This window comes from Ranitomeya variabilis, chromosome 4 (genome assembly GCF_051348905.1).
Source record: "Ranitomeya variabilis isolate aRanVar5 chromosome 4, aRanVar5.hap1, whole genome shotgun sequence".
NCBI classification, from domain to species: domain Eukaryota; kingdom Metazoa; phylum Chordata; class Amphibia; order Anura; family Dendrobatidae; genus Ranitomeya; species Ranitomeya variabilis.
The window spans coordinates 257,736,415-257,756,155 of NC_135235.1; the positions used below are offsets into that span (position 1 = coordinate 257,736,415).

The window sequence follows — 19,741 nt, forward strand, 5'->3', positions numbered from 1 at the left end:
CAGAAATCTTGATTGTTTGTTTCTGACCAAATACTTATTTTCCACCATAATATGCAAATAAAATGATAAAAAAACAGACAATGTGATTTTCTGGATTTTTATTTCTCACTTTGTCTCCCATAGTTGAGGTCTACCTATGATGTAAATTACAGACGCCTCTCATCTTTTTAAGTGGTGGAACTTGCAATATTGCTGAATGACTAAATACTTTTTTGCCCCACTGTATCTACCTGCAAATCGATGAATGCAGTCGTGGAACATGAAACATTGGAGAATTCAGGATCAGATTGGTATTATTATGGAATTATTAAGTCGTTGGAAGAAAAAAATATATATTGTCGGCTCCTTGATAAAAGTTATTTGCCTCATTAGCCGCCTGTCAATCACTTTTCAGGAGATAGAAGGAATTTATTCTGAATCCTTGGCAAAACAAAAAGAGGGATTTTTGTGTACTCACCGTAAAATCCTTTTCTCCGAGCCAATCATTGGGGGACACAGACCGTGGGTGTTATGCTGCTTGCCACTAGGAGGACACTAAGTGATACAAAGAAAGTTAGCTCCTCCCCTGCAGTATACACCCTCCTGCTGGCTCTCAGCTAACCAGTTCGGTGCAAAAAGCAGTAGGAGATCAGTAACAACATATTAGCTGCATGTCATATTATATATGAGAGTATAGCATATCAGATTATAAAAACAAGCATAAGCCAATACCAGGGTGGGAGCTGTGTCCCCCAATGATTGGCTCGGAGAAAAGGATTTTACGGTGAGTACAAAAAAATCCCTCTTTCTCCTTCGCCTCATTGGGGGACACAGACCGTGGGACGTACCAAAGCAGTCCCTGGGTGGGGACAACATCAGATCAGGCCCTGTGTAACCGCTACTTACAAGTGCGCCACCGCGGCCTGCAGAGTCTGCCTGCCCAGACTCACATCTGTGGAAGTCTGGGAATTATAATGCTTCAAGAATGCATGGGGACTGGACGAATCCGCAAGCTTGCAGGCGTGTCTTGTCGACACCTGGTGCCTAGAACCCATGATAGACAGGGAGATAGGCTGACATCTAACACGAAAGGACTCCTGGATGGTGAAAGGAATACACCAGGCTAAATGGCCGATGAAGACGGCTAAACCCTTCCTGTAAACGTCAGGAAGCCTTCCTCTTACCATCAGGAAGCCCAAGGTACAGTGTCTAACCTTCGGAAGGACGCCGTCCTCGAGACGTACCTACACAGAGCACTCGCTTCGTCCGGAATATGGGGAACTCATTCCATTTTGTGGATTGGTGCCGAAAGAGATGAGGGAAGGACTATGCCCTCATAACGGTGGTAATACAATACCACCTTGGTAACAAGGGACGGGGATGGACTGAGGACAACCTTGCCTTGAAGGAAATAAGGGAAAAAAGTCCGAAAGGACCCGTTAGCACCGAAGGCTCGTCAGGATGAGGATATCGCAGAGAAAAAAGGGGCGACCTTCCCTAATAGTAAGGTCTGTCCGGATCGAAAAAGGAGTCTACTGTAATACTCCTAGGACCATTAAGGTCCCAATGATCTAACGGTATGCGATAGGGAAGATAGGGAAGAACTACGTGTGAAAACTTCCTGCGAGAAGTCCCTACTTGCAGTTTTGTTGCAGAAAGGCGGAAAGCTACCAGCTCCGCAAGCAAAAAAACTGATGTGGTCAGTGCGGATTTCTGAGGATCACTGGGGCCCTTTCTGCTTCTGATAAACTTTCGGAAGTAGTGGAAGGGGAGTTATGGAAACTGGTACCACGGAAGAACCAGAGCATGCAGTGCAATGGCTCTTGGATATCGAGGCCGAACCACGAACTTGAGTACACAGGCGATCAGTCTGGACGCCATCCGAACTACAACTGGAGAGCTCCAGTGAAGGCAGGTCTGATGGAAGACTTCCGGGTGAAGTTCCCACTCATTTGAGGCGAAACCCTGACGGCTGAATATGTTCGCCGCCCAGAGTTATACTCCTGGGATATGTACTGCCGAGATCACCGAGTGATAGATCTCGGGCCATCAGAGAATGTGAGGTACCTCGGCCATGGGGCCTGAACGTGGGTACCTGCTAGATGATTGACATATGGCACAGCCGTGGCATTGTCAAATTGAATTCAGATGGGTTGACCCGCCAGAAGGCAGTGGACCTACTGTAGGACTACCGTTCGGGTCTCCAGAGCAATGACCGGGAGAAGAGGATTGGCATTGGTAGTTACTAGTAACCACTGAACCGGGAGAAAAGCCCTGGATGAAGAAGCTCAGAGACTATCGTCTGAAAGTCTGTTTGACTTGCTGAAAACGAGCGAAGCGAAGGAAATTGCTTCCATTGTCGTCTCCATTTTTCCTCAGAACCCTCCCAGCAAATTGAATGAAATGAGGGGATGAGTGATCAAGTGCGCGAGCTCCCTGTTGAAGGACCATGACCTTGTCTGGAGGAAGAATTACCACCCTTCTGGAAGAGTACCGGATCATCCTCAAAAAGGATATCTGCTGGGCTGGAAATGAGAAGTTGTCTAAGTTTAGCCACCAGCCCAGGTGAGAGGTTATCGCAAGTGATATAGACGACTTAGCGTAGTCCTGGAAGGGCAGGTAGACAGTCGGCCAAACAGGGCGGGACGACCACGCCTCTAGGGTGCAAGAGGAACATGACAGCCACCATGACCCTTGCGAACACTCTGGGTGCGGTAGCAAGGCCGAAGGACAAGGTCGTGACTTAAATGCTGTTCACGAATGGAAAAGCGAAGGAAGTTTTGAAGAGGGTAAGCATCCCGAATGTTGATGGATGCCAGAAACTGCACCTTTTTCTGTTGGAAGTAATGGCTGAGCGGAGGAACTCTATTCGAAGAAGAAGAACCTTGTGAAAGGTTGTTAGACGTTTGAGGTCCGCGATCGGTCCTACTTCTCGTTCCCCTTTTTGGAACCAAGATCCCTTAGATCTAGACTGTCCTGGACAACCCTTTCACTGCTGGTCAGGGCTGTAGGAACGTACGATCCTTTGTTAGTCTCCCGCTCAAAAGATTTGATTGACCAGCTTTACTGTCTTCAGGAAAGGGTTACTGGTGTGAATCAAAGTAGTTAAGGTCTCCAGCCAGGAGACCGTTGCTCTAGCAATCCATGCGGCGGCTAGGGAGGGTAGAGGGCTGGACCCGAAGCCGCAAAACGGAACAAATCAGATTTGCTATTTGACAGACAGTGGCATTTTTAATTGATGACACATCGGGCAGGGATACTGGTGGGTAAACCACAGGAGATTGTACCCGGTTAATCTGCCAAGTGGCAGAATGGGCGGCTGCATCCAGCAGGTCATTGCAAAGTTAAAAATTAGGAACCCTCGATCCACCATCCTCTAACAGGGAAGTGGAGAGGGATCATCCGCCTTCTTGCATCTTCTGTTAAATAGTGGTGATGCAGAGGGGGGTGCTCAGACGCCCGAAAAGGGTGCCTCTGTTCATCCACAGAGTTCAGGTCTCCGGGTGGACAGGACAGGTTGTCTGGCATTAGGCCTGGATGCAGAAGAGGATACCTGGAGGTGACACTCCGTGTGCCCGTCTGTTGATTGTGTGGGGAGATCGGTGCCCTTTAAAGGGCCCGTCGCCCTTAAAAATCAGACCAGGCTTCTGTCCAGTGAATCGCATATCTGGACTGGATGACAAATGCTCTAACAGGAAGTTTAGTCTCCTTATGAGGGACACTGTGTAGTCTAGAGCAGGACCGGAGCCCTTGTCAATGTACAGAGATTGGATGATGATATAAATAAGCGAGTCATCCTTTACTGAAGCTCTGGCAAGTCCAGGTCCAAGGCAATATCCGATCCGTGTTCAGAGTCTTGTTGTCACCAAATCCTTGGAGAGAGATCCTGAAATGAAAACTTCCGTTTTGTAGATGCCTGTACGTTTCTAGAATACTCGCGGCCCCTGCTAGCCGACGGATCCCATATAGGAGAGGGACCATGTATATCGGTCCTGCGAGCACTCCGAGCCACAGAGGGATCACGGAGGGATTCAATTTCTTGGTCAGAAAAACCATGGGTTGCGGCAGTGACGAAGTCCACTGAGGGAACTAGTTACACTGGGATAAACTGGGATCAGCGGCAGAGGGCTCCTCATTTATGACCGGCTTTGGATTGGTCATGTGCCTTTAAGACCAGGGAATACTGGTCATGTGCCTTTAAGACCAGGGAATACTGGTCATGTGCCTTTAAGACCAGGGAATACTGGTCATGTGCCTTTAAGACCATGGAATACTGGTCGTGTTCCTTTAAGACCAGGGAATACTGGTCATGTGCCTTTAAGACCAGGGAATACTGGTCGTGTTCCTTTAAGACCAGGGAATACTGGTCATGTGCCTTTAAGACCAGGAATACTGGTCACGTGCCTTTAAGACCAGGAATACTGGTCACGTGCCTTTAAGACCAGGGAATACTGGTCATGCGCCTTTAGATAAAAACTCGCAGAGAGCGAGAAGCGCCAATTTGGGGGCGGAGCCACAGGCATGACGTGGGCGGAGCCTCGAGACTTCCATGAATAGGCCCAAGCCGGGGCCTAAATTTCTGCAGCCGGCGCCAGCGTAGAAGTGAGGGGCGTTGCAGTAGCCGAGAAAATTGAGCGCTTCCATGCCAGTCGAAAAGCACCAGGAAAACGGGCAGAGCCGCCTTAGGGCGCCACAGTGCGCTTCTGGGGTGCGGCCTACACATCGGCCGAAGCCGGGGGCTAAATTTTTGCAGCCACCTGGAGCGTTACCTCAGGGAGGTGGACCACAGGGAAGCCTGAGACTGCCTGTGAATATCCCGCTGCAGAAGCCCATCGCTGGCAGGATCCACTCACCATCGGTGCGCGTCCCGGCATGGAGCCGCCATGGATGTCGGGTATTGCAGCGTGGACAGTGCAGGGATAGAGGGCTAAACCTCAATCCATCATCCCTTTTGTTTGGGAGGTGGAGAGGAACCGTCAGCCTCCTTTTGCCATCCGCTTTCACAGTGGTGGGACAGTGGGGGCTGCTCGGACGCCATAGAGAGGGGCCTCTGTACATCCACGGAGTTCAGCCCCCGGGTGGACAGGGACAGTTGTCCGGCATTAGGCCTGGCTCCAGGAGAGGATACATGGAGGAGACACTGCATGTGGTCGCCTGCTGCTGGTGTGGGGAGATTGGGACCGTGAAGGCACCATCGCAACTGAAAGCTCCGGCGGTTGGCGGGGACATCAACTGCGGCCTAGTCTGGCTGAAAAAGCCGGGGACTAAATTTATGGAGCCTGCCAGGGACCAGGACCGCACCTTCCACGCAGGCAGCGTGAGGAAGGAAACTACTCACCACCACCGAGCAGAGATGCAGCCTCTATTGCGAGGGAATAAGCTCAATCGATCCTCCCTTGGCTGGGGGATGGAGAGCCTCTGCCATCTTCATATCTGCCTGCCGCATGGGGCTTACGGCTACTGTGGGGACTACATGACGCCAACAAGTGAGGGCTTAATTGCGGAGGAGCCCGGGAGATGCACATAAGAGGTATACTTCTATGTGCTCGCCATCTTACAGGGGGAGATCGGGACCATATAGGAACCGTCGCCCTAGCGTAGATTAGGCGTGCCCCAGTCGTCGCAGGAAAGGTACGGGGAGGTATACTCGCCGTGCTTGCCTGTTGATGGTTCGGGGGAGAGCGGACCCTAGAAAGGAATCCGTTGCCCCCTTCACTCCGTTAATTAAAAAATAAAAATTTACAGAAAATAAAAAAAAAAAAATGTTGGGGTCTGAAAACAGACCCAAGTGCCTCCTTAAGACACTAAGCAAGAACTGGTTAGCTGAGAGCCAGCAGGAGGGTGTATACTGCAGGGGAGGAGCGAACTTTCTTTGTATCACTTAGTGTCAGCCTCCTAGTAGCAGCAGCATACACCCACGGTCTGTGTCCCCCAATGAGGCGAAGGAGAAAAACTACTTTCCTAGGATTGAGTCTCATGCATCCGTTTTCCCGAGAGACACAAGCAGAGCTCGGTTTACTTATTTTTAGTAAAAAAAATAAATAAATTAAAAGTCTATTAATGGAGGGCAGGGATCGCATGGGGTCACATTTCGCTTCCCACAGACAACAGGGCTCTGTGCTCCTCCATTAATGTGCCGTCAGATCAATGCCTCCTCTGTGCAGCAGCTCAGGTGGACGCAGAAGTGAAGCCATAGCCAACCTTCTGCTCCTCTCCCCGGCACTGCAGATAATAAGCACGAGCAGCTTTCCATCCGCCCACGGACCATGTACGCTGCTACACGGTGCACAAGACAAACCAGCAATACAGCAAACTGTACAAAAATCGGTGACGCAGGAATCACAGCAATTATATTAGTGAAAGCAGCAGCATTTTGTCATGCACTAGGTCTATGTACATGGGTGTAATTCAGGGGGTCGTTTTGCAAACATAAGAACGCGTCAATAAGGCGGCTTGCTGGCAGATATAATGTCACCAAGATAATTGCTGCATTGCAGTATCCAGGCCTCTGAGGCTCGCAACTCGTCATGGAAACAGAAATCAATCCCTGCTATATGGCACATCAATAAGCCGGAGCCGGGATACATCACTACAATATGAGGTTACCGCAAGCAGCCAGGGTGCCGGCACTATCCTCTACGTCTGCCTAAGCTTCCCACCTGGTCGGAGGCATACCGAGCTCTAGATTATCAGTGGTTGTGGAACTACAAGGCTCAGACTGCTACAGATGGCAGAGACTGCAAATATAGATTCTTTTGATATATGTAAATAGAGATTTTTTGCATATGTTCCTGAGATCTGCACCTAATGCAGAGCCACGTCCCTGATCCAGACATCGTAGACGGGGGGATCCAGTACCTGTCTTGTCAGAATTACACAGGATCGTCTCCTTGTCGCGTCCTCCTGGTCCGTGCCTCATCCACACGGATATGACAAATGGCTCCTTCAGGTCGGCAGTAACAATCCCATCCGGAACCTTGATGGCTTGTGTGCCATTGAACTCAAACATCTGGTCACTGTCATGGCCGTTGTCGGTGGACAGCCCCACAGTCCAGTTGGCAGCGTTACTGGGAGAAGGCAGCAGCTCGGCGGTGCTGGATGAAGCACCTAGAATAAAAATAATAATTAGTAAATGGCAATTAATATTGTCACATCTAAACTGTATTAAATGTGATAATTTTCATGGGGACCTAAACTAGAAAAAAAAAAATATGCAAGTTACTCTTCACTAAAAATCGACCGATGCCCTGAACTAATGGGAATACTGGGGGGAGGGTTTGATAACGCCACAATCACATCTCATCCGGGGCATCTGCTGGTACATGTGAGCATGCAGGTTTTATGGATCAGAAGAGCGCATGTAATGGCAGCTCCTGCACTATCTGCGATGCGTTTGAGAGCACAGACCCAGCCACATGCTCAATTTGCAGATGGGACTGGGGCGATCGTTACTACAGCCATCTGAACCCTGTTTGTAGACGCCCTACACGTGTGAGGTCTCGGTCCCCCCACTCCGGAATTTCATAAAATGACCCTAAAATCATAACACAATGGCTTCTGGCTCTTACCGCATAGCCTGTGAATAGACTTCTCCGAATAGGTATCTCGGTCGCACCCCTTGCCGATGTGACTGGTTTCCAGTTGTACTGTGGCCTGAATGGATGTGATGGGCTCATCGCATGTCTCCAGGTGCATCCCAGGGAACAGCGCCAGGGACCCAGTGCCGGGCTCGTACTCTATCCTCTTACTCCAACCTGCAACAGAACCACAGAAACTGCTAACAGTACCGACCCTCATGTCCTCCAATTTTGCAGTATGTCGGTGCAGCAATGTTCTCATTTCTCAGACTGTGCAAAGATAAGAAGAACCACAAGTACAAGCCATGCCTTCCAGGAAATCACCCACCTTGCAAACTTGCTTTACATGTTGGTTTAATGTTGATCTTGACCAGGATGTCCTCGCTCGCCCGCTTCTTCCCGCAGTCGTAGGCGGTGACTGTGAGCTTATACTGACGTTCTTTTCCATAATTCAGCTTCTCTGTGTTCTTGATGTAACCTGAGGACATCAAACCAAGGGAAAATAAAAGTCTTATCCTTCTCCGTAGACTGAAGGCTTTTGCCTGACGACGAGTTGATTGGTTTTGGAGTCACCTCGTTTCAGGCATCTTTTTATATCCCTGCATTACATTTGTCGCCGTGCTCCTTGTTTTTTGGTTACTCGCTAATCTATTTTGTTTGTCAGATTATTATCAAACTTTTCTGACAAATTCAATACAAACTCGCTAAACATAAAAATCTGCATCAAGGTTTCCGACTGGCACATTGTACGGGAGTTGTGACAATATGTGGGTGTCCGCGGACCCTATCCCAGAAGATAATGGCCGGTGGCTCGCAACTCCCTGATTCTGTCCAAATTCCACACACGGTCCTGAAGGATGTGTTTACACTGGCTGTCTGAAACGTGGCCATTAAGTGACCGCTGATAGTCTACGTGAAAGAGATCATTTACCTGTATGCACAGGCCGACCGTTCCTCTGTGTGCACAGAACGATCGTTGATACGACTGTTCTATGCACACACAATAACATTGTTCTCAGCAGTACGTACTGTTTACACAGGACGATGTGCTGCCGAGAATGATGCAGTATATTTCACCAGAGCGTTTTGCTCATTCATCGGGGACCGGCAGCCTGTGTACACTTGCAGATTATCAAGAAACGAGTGTTTCTGGGAGCACGTTCCCAATTATCAGAAGGGTCCATTAGATGCTACTTACGGCAGAGAAAGGACAAGAAGACCTGGCAGAAAGTGACAACTGGAGCTTGTGATCGGGCGCTTACCGTCTTTATCAACAGTGAAGGGAACATCAGGAGTGACAATGTCATAGCTGCAGATCTGGCTGAACTGAGGGGAGCAGTCGGCATCCACAGCCTCCACCTTCAGGATATTGTCGTACTTCTTCCCCTCGATGACGGTGGCCTTGTAGGACTTCTCCTTAAACACCGGTGCGTACTCATTCACGTCATTCACTTGGATGTGCACGGTTGCCCTGCAGAGAGGTAATAACATTATTGCCATGAGATCAGCAGGACGCCTAATTACTGGAAAAGAGCCTCTGATGAACGGGTCCCGCTGGTTCCCTCTGACAAAAAAAAAAATCTTGCTGCTGATTTGTACAACCAGGCACTGAAAATATTAATAATCTTTTATAAGTAGAGCAATGCGACACGTAAACCACCGCAAAAGATCTGCACAAGCAGAAGGGACAAAATAATGCCACACTGCACGCCGGTGCCTGTGTTACTATAGGGGGTGCCAAGGTAACGGGAACACCTGGCACCGATTCCTGAAGGGGCACAGCGGGCATCCAATAACTATGAAAACGCCAGTACCACAAATGGAACATCAGAATTTGTAGGGACCATACGCCCATGGTGATCGCTCGTCAGGTCTTCATCACTTCAGATGGCGCAAGAATACATCACTAAAATCTAAGGAGCGACTACTGGGGTGCTACATAAGAACTATATGCATTTTTGGGGCTTTGTTGGCACTTAAAGGTGCCTGTTATTCAATGAACAGACGTGTCCGTGAGGCAGAGCACAGACAGACAAGACGTGAAGTGAGCAGAGCCGCGTAGCCAATTATGTGCAGAAATCACTTTACATGATTCACAAAACGACCTTTTAAACATTAATGACACAAAACAGGTTTTATAACAGCTGCAGAAATATCAGCATCACGTCCTCCATTAATTATGCATGGCCACTTTACTTTACAGTCATGGGGCCGTGGTGATGACCCTTCCACGGATGGAAAGAGAAATATCTGCGGGTAATGTCAGACTACTGCCCCAATAGTCACTGCAGCGATGGGGACCACCATAGGGGGGACACCTTCTAGGCTTGCAGGAGGCAGCCAGCTGAATGGTCCATCATCATATGGTCACGCTGGCTGATTCAGTATGTTCATAAATGTATATTTCTATGAATGAAAAAATGCTGCAGAAACGCTATCTCTCTCTATAGATAAGATAAATACGAAGCTGCATTTTACAGTACCAGCAGAAGCTGAGATTTCACACGGATTTTTTTTCTAGACTGAATTTGAGAACTGTGTTTTTTAACTCTGCAGCATTACGGTAATTCTTTCAGCGTTTCTGCAGCATTTTGTCATTCATAGAAAGCGAAGAGAAAATGAAAACATGCTTCAAAAACACCGCTCAAGGCAGATTTTGCTGCAACTTTAGTGACTAAAACTAACTTAATTAAACATGTACAGTAGGGAAAGCACTCATGTAATTCGCACCAAAAATGCAGCTAAAAAAACGCTGCAAAAACTGCATTTTTTTTGGCTGCAGAAAAGTTAGCATAGCATTACAAAAGGTTCCGGTGGAAGGAGACGCCCTGACAGAAGACATCAGGGGATGCCGCAAATTCGTAAAGGGATTTTCTTTTTTTTTTTTTTTTTTTAAATAAAGCTACCAGGGGAAGCTAACTTTGTGACCGAACATGATGAGATCTTGACTACCAAGGACCGGACTAATGAAGCCCCTGGCAGGGTCAGGACATCATGACGTCTGGTCTGATCGAGATCATTGTGGTGGCAGCCCTGGAACAGAGGAGGCCGGATCCCAGCGGCACGTATGGCTTCCAACTGGTAGCTTTAAAAACAGAAACTTTTTAGAAACCTGGAAATCTTAGAAGCACAAAAATACTTGATCGTCTCTTGATTTTTCTATTTATTTTTGTTTTTCCTTCTTACTTGTGTGATTTTTTTGCGTTCGAGCCGTCTGGTCCTTTGCCGCAGTCGTAGGCTTGGATGGTGAAGGTGTAGTCCTTCTGCAATTCGCAGTCCAGCTTCTTGGTGGAGCGAATCACACCCTCGCCAGTGGATTTATCCACCACCATGGCCTCGAATGGCACATCCTGGTCGTGGATCTTAAAGCCGCAGATCTCTCCTGGAAACACCACAAGCAAATATAAAAAGACAGGGATGGGGAAAAATAAAAAATTAGAAGCTGAAACTAGCTCACACTTAACCCTTCCGCTGCTGTGATCCCCTAAAAATTGGGCAACAGAGCAGAAAAAGGCTTAACATCGTGCACTATGTGGGGGAGAAATATCAACACAGGATATAGAGACATAACCAAAAAGAAGAAATAAAATATGACAATTTGGCAGCCAGGGGGTGTGAGGGTCTGTGGACAAGGCAGAAGCACTGTGCTTTAATAGATGGGGTGAAGTCCGTACTGTTGTTAACAGAAGCAGGTGCCTGCCTTTCAAGCAAGTTCAGTATCTGGCATCCATTCATGCAGGAATACAAAGAGAGAAAAAATAAAAGAGAGACGTATGTAGACAGGCATTTCACAGGAGTACTTGAGATTTACACTAAAAAAGAAGAAAAACAAACAAACAGAAAATAAAATAAACGGCATGCAGCCGAGGCGGCTGGTGGGCGCACGCCGGGGGGCTAGGGCTCTGCCAGGCAATTGGGCAGACGGTTATAAAGCAGAGCTGGGGGAGAGATGAGGAAGCTTCAGCTCCACTGATTCATGGCAAGTCTATCACCAAGAAAATTGGTTTCATGGGCCCGGATAAAAAAAAAATATAAGACAGCAAGTCATAAGATGAAGTCTTCCTGTGCAATGAACCTGGCTAAAATTAGGGAATCAAATGCAAAATAACTCATGGGAGAAAACAGAAATATCCGTAGCTCAGACATCCATTTCAAGAGGCCGGCTGAGGAATAGACGGTTTATAACCTGCTGCCTATACAGGACGTGTATCACTGGGTTCTACGCAGATCGCAGACTCCTCGTCTCCGGTCTCATCGTCAGGTTCATGCAAATGTTTAATAACAGGTGGCTACGTGAGGCCTCTGTGCTGTGTGCGCCATCGAGAGCAGGCTGTGGTGGTACTACAAGTCTCAGCATAGAACAGCAAGTCTTGTAACCCTGTTCAGCTGAAGTGAGTGGTGATATGTGATAAGACCCTGGAGCTGCTCCTTCCCATCCCACATCTTCCAGTATAAGCTCCCAGTATACAGGAGGCGATGATTGCCCAGAGCAGTGAATACGGCTGTGCAGGGACATTATACTGGATGGGCTCCGTGTGGTCCTGATACTGGTACCGTATGGATACGGGGATGGGCTCCGTGTGGTCCTGATACTGGTACCGTATGGATACGGGGGATGGGCTCCGTGTGGTCCTGATACTGGTACCGTATGGATACGGGGGATGGGCTCCGTGTGGTCCTGATACTGGTACCGTATGGATACGGGGGATGGGCTCCGTGTGGTCCTGATACTGGTACCGTATGGATACGGGGGATGGGCTCCGTGTGGTCCTGATACTGGTACCGTATGGATACGGGGGATGGGCTCCGTGTGGTCCTGATACTGGTACCGTATGGATACGGGGGATGGGCTCCGTGTGGTCCTGATACTGGTACCGTATGGATACGGGGGATGGGCTCCATGTGGTCCTGATACTGGTACCGTATGGATATGGGGGATGGGCTCCGTGCGGTCCTGATCCTGGTACCGTATGGATGTGGATACGGGGGATGGGCTCCGTGTGACCCTAATACTGGTACCGTATGGATACGTGGCATGGGCTCTGTGTGGTCCTGATACTGGTACCGTTTGGATACGGGGGATGGGCTCCGTGTGCTCCTGATACTGTATAATATAGATGTGGGTATGGGGGATGGGCTCCGTGTGGTCCTCATACTGTATAATATAGATGTGGATACGGGGGGGATGGGCTCCACGTGGTCCTGATACTGTATAATATGGATGTGGATACGGGGGGGATGGGCTCCGTGTGGTCCTCATACTATATAATATGGATGTGGATACGGGGGATGGGCTCCGTGTGGTCCTCATACTATATAATATGGATGTGGATATGGGGGATGGGCTCCGTGTGGTCCTCATACTGTATAATATAGATGTGGATACGGGGGGATGGGCTCCGTGTGGTCCTGATACTGTATAATATGGATGTGGATATGGGGGATGGGCTCTGTGTGGTCCTGATACTGTATAATATGGATGTGGATACGGGGGATGGGCTCCGTGTGGTCCTCATACTGTATAATATAGATGTGGATACGGGGGGATGGGCTCCGTGTGGTCCTGATACTGTATAATATGGATGTGGATATGGGGGATGGGCTCTGTGTGGTCCTGATACTGTATAATATGGATGTGGATATGGGGGATGGGCTCTGTGTGGTCCTGATACTGTATAATATGGATGTGGATATGGGGGATGGGCTCTGTGTGGTCCTGATACTGTATAATATGGATGTGGATACGGGGGATGGGCTCTGTGTGGTCCTCATACTATATAATATGGATGTGGATACGGGGGATGGGCTCCGTGTGGTCCTCATACTGTATAATATAGATGTGGATACGGGGGGGGATGGGCTCCACGTGGTCCTGATACTGTATAATATGGATGTAGATACGGGGGATGGGCTCCGTGTGGTCCTCATACTGTATAATATGGATGTGGATACGGGGGATGGGCTCCGTGTGGTCCTGATACTGTATAATATGGATGTGGATATGGGGGATGGGCTCTGTGTGGTCCTCATACTATATAATATGGATGTGGATATGGGGGATGGGCTCTGTGTGGTCCTCATACTATATAATATGGATGTGGATATGGGGGATGGGCTCCGTGTGGTCCTGATACTGTATAATATGGAAGTGGATATGTGGGATGGGCTCCGCGTGGTCCTGATACTGTATAATATGGATGTGGATATGGGGGATGTGCTCCGCGTGGTCCTGATACTGTATAGTATGGATGTGGATACGGGGGATGTGCTCCGCGTGGTCCTGATACTGTATAATATGGAAGTGGATATGGGGGATGGGCTCCGCGTGGTCCTCATACTGTATAATATAGATGTGGATACGGGGGATGGGCTCCGTGTGGTCCTGATACTGTATAATATAGATGTGGATACGGGGGATGGGCTCCGCGTGGTCCTGATACTGTATAATATAGATGTGGATATGGGGGATGGGCTCTGTGTGGTCCTGATACTGTATAATATAGATGTGGATACGGGGGATGGGCTCCGTGTGGTCCTGATACTGTATAATATAGATGTGGATAAGGGGGATGGGCTCCGCATGGTCCTGATACTGTATAATATAGATGTGGATATGGGGGATGGGCTCTGTGTGCTCCTGATACTGTACAATATGGATGTGGATATGAGGGATGGGCTCCGTGTGCTCCTGATACTGTATAATATAGATGTGGATATGGGGGATGGGCTCCGTGTGGTCCTGATACTGTATAATATGGATGTGGATACGGGGGATGGGCTCCGCGTGGTCCTGATACTGTATAATATAGATGTGGATATGGGGGATGGGCTCCGTGTGGTCCTGATACTGTATAATATGGATGTGGATACGGGGGATGGGCTCCGCATGGTCCTGATACTGTATAATATAGATGTGGATATGGGGGATGGGCTCCATGTGGTCCTGATACTGTATAATATAGATGTGGATACGGGGGATGGGCTCCGTGTGGTCCTGATACTGTATAATATAGATGTGGATACAGGGGATGGGCTCCGTGTGGTCCTGATACTGTACAATATGGATGTGGATATGAGGGATGGGCTCCGTGTGCTCCTGATACTGTATAATATAGATGTGGATACGGGGGATGGGCTCCGTGTGGTCCTGATACTGTATAATATGGATGTGGATACGGGGGATGGGCTCCGCATGGTCCTGATACTGTATAATATAGATGTGGATATGGGGGATGGGCTCCGTGTGGTCCTGATACTGTATAATATAGATGTGGATACGGGAGATGGGCTCCGCATGGTCCTGATACTGTATAATATAGATGTGGATATGGGGGATGGGCTCTGTGTGCTCCTGATGGGGCACAGAAGAGACAGAAATAAAGGGCTTGATCACTGTGGGGTCCTGGTACAAGTGTAGTGCAGATATCGTACTAATGACCGGATAAAAGACAAACTCACTACACTTCCAGAATTTTCCATTTTCCTTTCCTGAAATGGATGTCTGACGGCTCGATATTTCTAACCAATGGGGGTTACATAGCAATTCATTTTGATATCAAAATATAAACTTAACAAAAAAGTAACACATAAGAGAAACAATAAAAAACAGAAGATCATAAAAAGGGATCAGAGTATCTTCTGTTTAACCCCTTCAGAGCCAGTACTCAACAGCAATAGCCACATTGCGAAATTGAATGGCCCTGAAGGAGTCAAGTGCTGATTCCCCATTTTCAGAACCAAAAAGTTAGTGGGTTAATAAGTCATAAGAGGATAGAAAGAACCCGTTATCACCTTCTTTGGTGACTGTCACCTCAAAACTCTCTAAAGGGAAAAAAGATAAACCTGTGTCAGTAATGGGGAGAGAAGGGACGGTCAGAGAAACACACACAATTAGCAGCCAGTATACCTGCCGTGTCCTCTGCTGCTAAACAAAGGCTGAAGAAGAACAAGTAACACAACAGCTCATGTACACAACGTGCTCCGCAAAGTAACGTTCCTGCCATTCAGAGTGGGAGGAAGCATCACATGCCATGGCAGAAAGGGTTAAAGTGCCCCCGTCACCTGGAAAGCCACTTGATGGCCAACGCCAAACAGTTCCGAAAAGTTTTATGGGAGTCCAGAAGTGCCCACTGACATTGGAGGAGACTGGGCTGAAAGGACAATCCATGTTCTAGGTGACAGGAAATGGGCTCAGATTCTGAAACAGAGCTCCAAATCCCCAGCTGCACATCACACACCCACAACATTAAGTTCTGGTAGATGTATAATAATTACATATATCTATATGTCTTCAGGGAGCGCCCCACGGCGGGCGGACAGGACTCAATCCCCTCATTCTAACATTTCAGGGGGCTCATACATGTAGTTTGCAGAAGACTAGTGGTGACAAGTGTACTTTAGAAATGAAACAAAAAATGAAAATGAAAAGCAATTATTGTTATAATAAATACAATAAAAAGCAACTTGACCACAAACTCAATAAGAAAAGCAAAGGGCGACATATTTCATTGACATCAGGTCAGAGTTCAGCATCACTTCAACCAGTATAGACCAGTACAGAACATTCTGTGACAGATAGCGCATTGGCTTCACATAGACCAGTATAGACCAGCATAGAACATTGGATTCACATAGACCAGTATAGAACATTCTGTGACAGGCAACATTGGCTTCACATAGACCAGTATAGAACATTATGTGACAGGCAACGTTGGCATCACATAGACCAGTATAGAACATTCTGTGACAGGCAGCGCATTGGCTTCACATAGACCAGTTTAAAACATTGGCTTCACACAGAGACCTATGCGGACATTGTGGTTGTGTCTCCTTTTCCTCCTTTCCATAGGCTGTGGTGAAGGATCGTTCACGTGTACCTGTGAACAGAGGAGCAGCCTTTGTCCAATTAACATCCAGTTCTACAGAACAAATTAAATGTTTCAGGGGGCAACAGATGACTCGGCGCTTCTTGCTATCATGTTAGTGAGCAGGGCCTTGCATTGGCAATCAACTAGGTTCATTATGTGGCAGCTTGATTGTGAGTCGATATGAAAGGAGCAAAGTGCTGACCACCAATTTTAACACTGCTCTGCCAAGTAACCCCTGATTTATTTTAACCAAAGAAAACCACAACTGTGCTTGACTTACCCTCCCTGGGTCCCGCACCGAGACCTATGGAAAGCAAATCAAGCACAGTTAGTTTACTTGTTTGGTTTTTTTTTTAAAAAAAGGGAAACCCCTTTAAGTCCTCACTATACTTTAGATAGCAGTTGGCCAAATAGTATGACCACCATCTCTTCCTCCCCAGAGGGCGCTCGTTCTGCCGAGCACTCTTTTCTTCTCGATGAGAGACTCCTCTGGTGGTGGCTAATCTCGCCGAGAACAAAAAGGATCAGCAGTCTGAAATGGGACATACCATACGCTCCTGTCCCCAAACATCATCTATAGGGGACACATTCGAATATCTTCTATATCAGTGGGTTCAGCCGACATTAGGCTAATGGGTATAAACATAAGGATGAATGACCTCGGGGAGATCAAAACATCCAACACCACAGAGACACCATCACGTGTTTCTCAACGCAGTGATCCAGAACACTGCCCCCATCCCTTAAGGGAAATATGCAAATGCATGTAGAAAAGCCGCAGAGACACCATCACGTGTTTCTCAACGCAAGCAATGAATAGCCAGGTCTTTCACCAGGAAGGAACAACCACGGGAAGGGCAGCATCCAATAAAGGAAAACCACCTATGCCAAAACATGGTATCCATCCACAGACAGCTGTTTCGGGGTATTTGCCCCTCATCAGTGTGGAGTAGGAAATTGGCTACTAGGAGCAGTGCCTAGTGAAAGGACTATAAACATAAGGGTGAATGACTTCGGGGAGATCAAAACATATGGATGAATACCATGTTTTGGCATAGGTGGTTTTCCTTTATTGGATGCTGCCCTTCCCGTGGTTGTTCCTTCCCGGTGAAAGACCTGGCTATTCATTGCTTGCGTTGAGAAACACGTGATGGTGTCTCCGCGGCTTTTCTACATGCATTAGGCTAATGGGTACAGGAACTTTAAAGCTGCAATGATGGCATGTGACAATATTCCAAGTCAATCAATACTGATTTAGGGTATGTGCACATGTAGGTGGGATCTCTGCGGATTTTTCCGCACCTGTTTTTGTAAATCTGCAGGTAAACCGCACTGCGGATTACCTGCGGATTTACTGCAGAATTACCGCTGGTTTTGTGTGGATTCCACCTACGGTTTTACACCTGCAGATTCCTATTGAGGAGCAGGTGTAAACCGCAGCGGAATCCGCACAAAGAATTGACATGCTGAGGAATAAAAACATCGCAGCGTTTCCGCGCATTTTTTTCCGCAGCATGTGCACTGAGGATTTTGTTTTCCATAGGTTTACATGGTACTGTACACCGCATGGAAAACAGCTGCAAATCCGCAGCGTCAAAACCGCTGCGGATCCGCAGCAAAATCCGCAGTGTGACCCTAAGGGTCTTTTATAGAGGCCAGTGCAAATGGTGCGGGAGGCGAATGGCCATTAACACTAATCTTTAGGCAGCAAACAAGGTGCAATTGGCCTGAACCAAAGTCACCGGGAATCAGAGTCTGGATGCACAATGTATATTTTACTCTCCGATGCTTCAGAGAGAACATACTTTGAAAAGCCGGCTGCGGACTATTGGGAGGGACCCAACTAGTCCAAAGCGCTTCCCCCAGCTTCCCTCTACCTGAGAGTTGATTGACAGGTCTTTCCCATGTGTGTATATAGCTAGAGACCTGTCAGTCACCCGACTAGTCATATCTTTCCCTATAGTCCATGGGGGGCTTCCCAGTACATGTACAGACTCCGATCCATGGTGCCAGTGCTTCTAGCAGCATGAATTTAAGACAGGTTCCCTTAAATGGATTCTCCTGGTGCTGAGCAGAACATGAACTAGTGAAATAAGAGGATGTCAGTCAGCAGCCATTTTTTTTTCTCCCTGGCCCAATCTACCATCCACAATCATGAGCACAGGGCTACCAGGTGTTATACACATAATAGTCGTCTATACGGGCATAGAAACTCAGCCGAGCCTTCTGTTTGATCAAGTGTTTGTTTCATCTGAGCAGCAGCCGGTTGTACAGGACTAGACACGTAGCGACGAGGTTAATGGGACCCACCGCATACACCCAGGATTCCCTGCAGCCTCTCCGGCTTTATTCTGAGGACGGATAGAGCTGAAATGTTTACCGCCTTCCTAATACATCATGGCCTCCTGGTATAGAGGACAGAGAGGTTTCACCGCCGGTCACCTCGAGCTCCACGTATGAGCAGTTAACCGCATTTGGCAGCTGTCTGCTATTAAAAAATAAATAAATTGCTGTCTTGAGCAATTAATGTCTGCGGGCAACGCCAGCCTGAGAAAACATTATTAGAAGTGACAGCCGGGCTTACAGGAGCGCTCAGACGGAAACGACTCTTGCATGACCATCTCCTCCGAGGTCTATGGAAGGTCCACAAAGACCACGGGAACTTGCAGCAAGAGAGATATTATGACGCCACATTTAAAGGGGCCTGATGAGGCAGTAGTTAAGCAGCAATGGTCACTTTACTCCATCGTGTCAATTACGTGCACAAAAAAAGGTGAATGTGCACAAATAAAGCCTGTCTATGGGTATATGAATATAATGACGCCATCCACACATGCCCCCGCTGGGCAGGGTCTCGCTGGGTACATCTGATGGGCTTTACATGAGCTTCCCGACCAGATGTTCTAGATCACGCACAGAGATCTCCATCCATTGTGGCACAGGGAAATTGGTGTGAAAGACAAGGCTTCCTACTAACAAGCGCAACTCTGAGACCGGGCCTTGTACGGAGAAGGCACAATCGGCTGGTGGGTTTTATTTGCTCCCAGGAGACCCCCAGAAAAGGAAGGAGGCCGGTGGGCACATGCATCAGCGCTATCAAGAGAACAGCTCTGATCAGGGGGGTAGAGCCAGAGCAGTGACCTCATTGTGAGGATGATAATATGTGGGATGAACGGCAATTATTAGCCGAGTAAATAAAAGCCAGACACGGGGGTGGGGGGGTCTTAACAGTTCCTCCGAGACATAAACCTTAATAAGACAAGTACATACTCGCCTCTAATGCCTGCACTCCTCGCCTTCTAATTATTAACCCTTAAG

The 19,741-nt window shown here is 48.0% G+C and overlaps 1 protein-coding gene across 4 annotated transcripts in view; it reads right to left on the reverse strand.

The window, feature by feature from the left end:
• Positions 1-19,741, reverse strand: part of CLSTN1 (calsyntenin 1) — a 105,306-nt gene that overhangs the window by 44,715 nt on the left and 40,850 nt on the right. For 2 of the 4 annotated variants that reach the window (XM_077249643.1, XM_077249641.1), the window contains exons 3-8: positions 15,348-15,377; positions 10,743-10,938; positions 8,819-9,027; positions 7,885-8,034; positions 7,548-7,733; positions 6,838-7,086 (exon numbers count right to left, since the gene is read on the reverse strand). In XM_077249643.1, the coding sequence (XP_077105758.1) occupies positions 6,838-7,086; positions 7,548-7,733; positions 7,885-8,034; positions 8,819-9,027; positions 10,743-10,938; positions 15,348-15,377 (1,020 nt within the window). The remainder of the gene's footprint in view (positions 1-6,837; positions 7,087-7,547; positions 7,734-7,884; positions 8,035-8,818; positions 9,028-10,742; positions 10,939-15,347; positions 15,378-19,741) is intronic. The other 2 variants (XM_077249644.1, XM_077249642.1) reach the window with 1 other exon arrangement.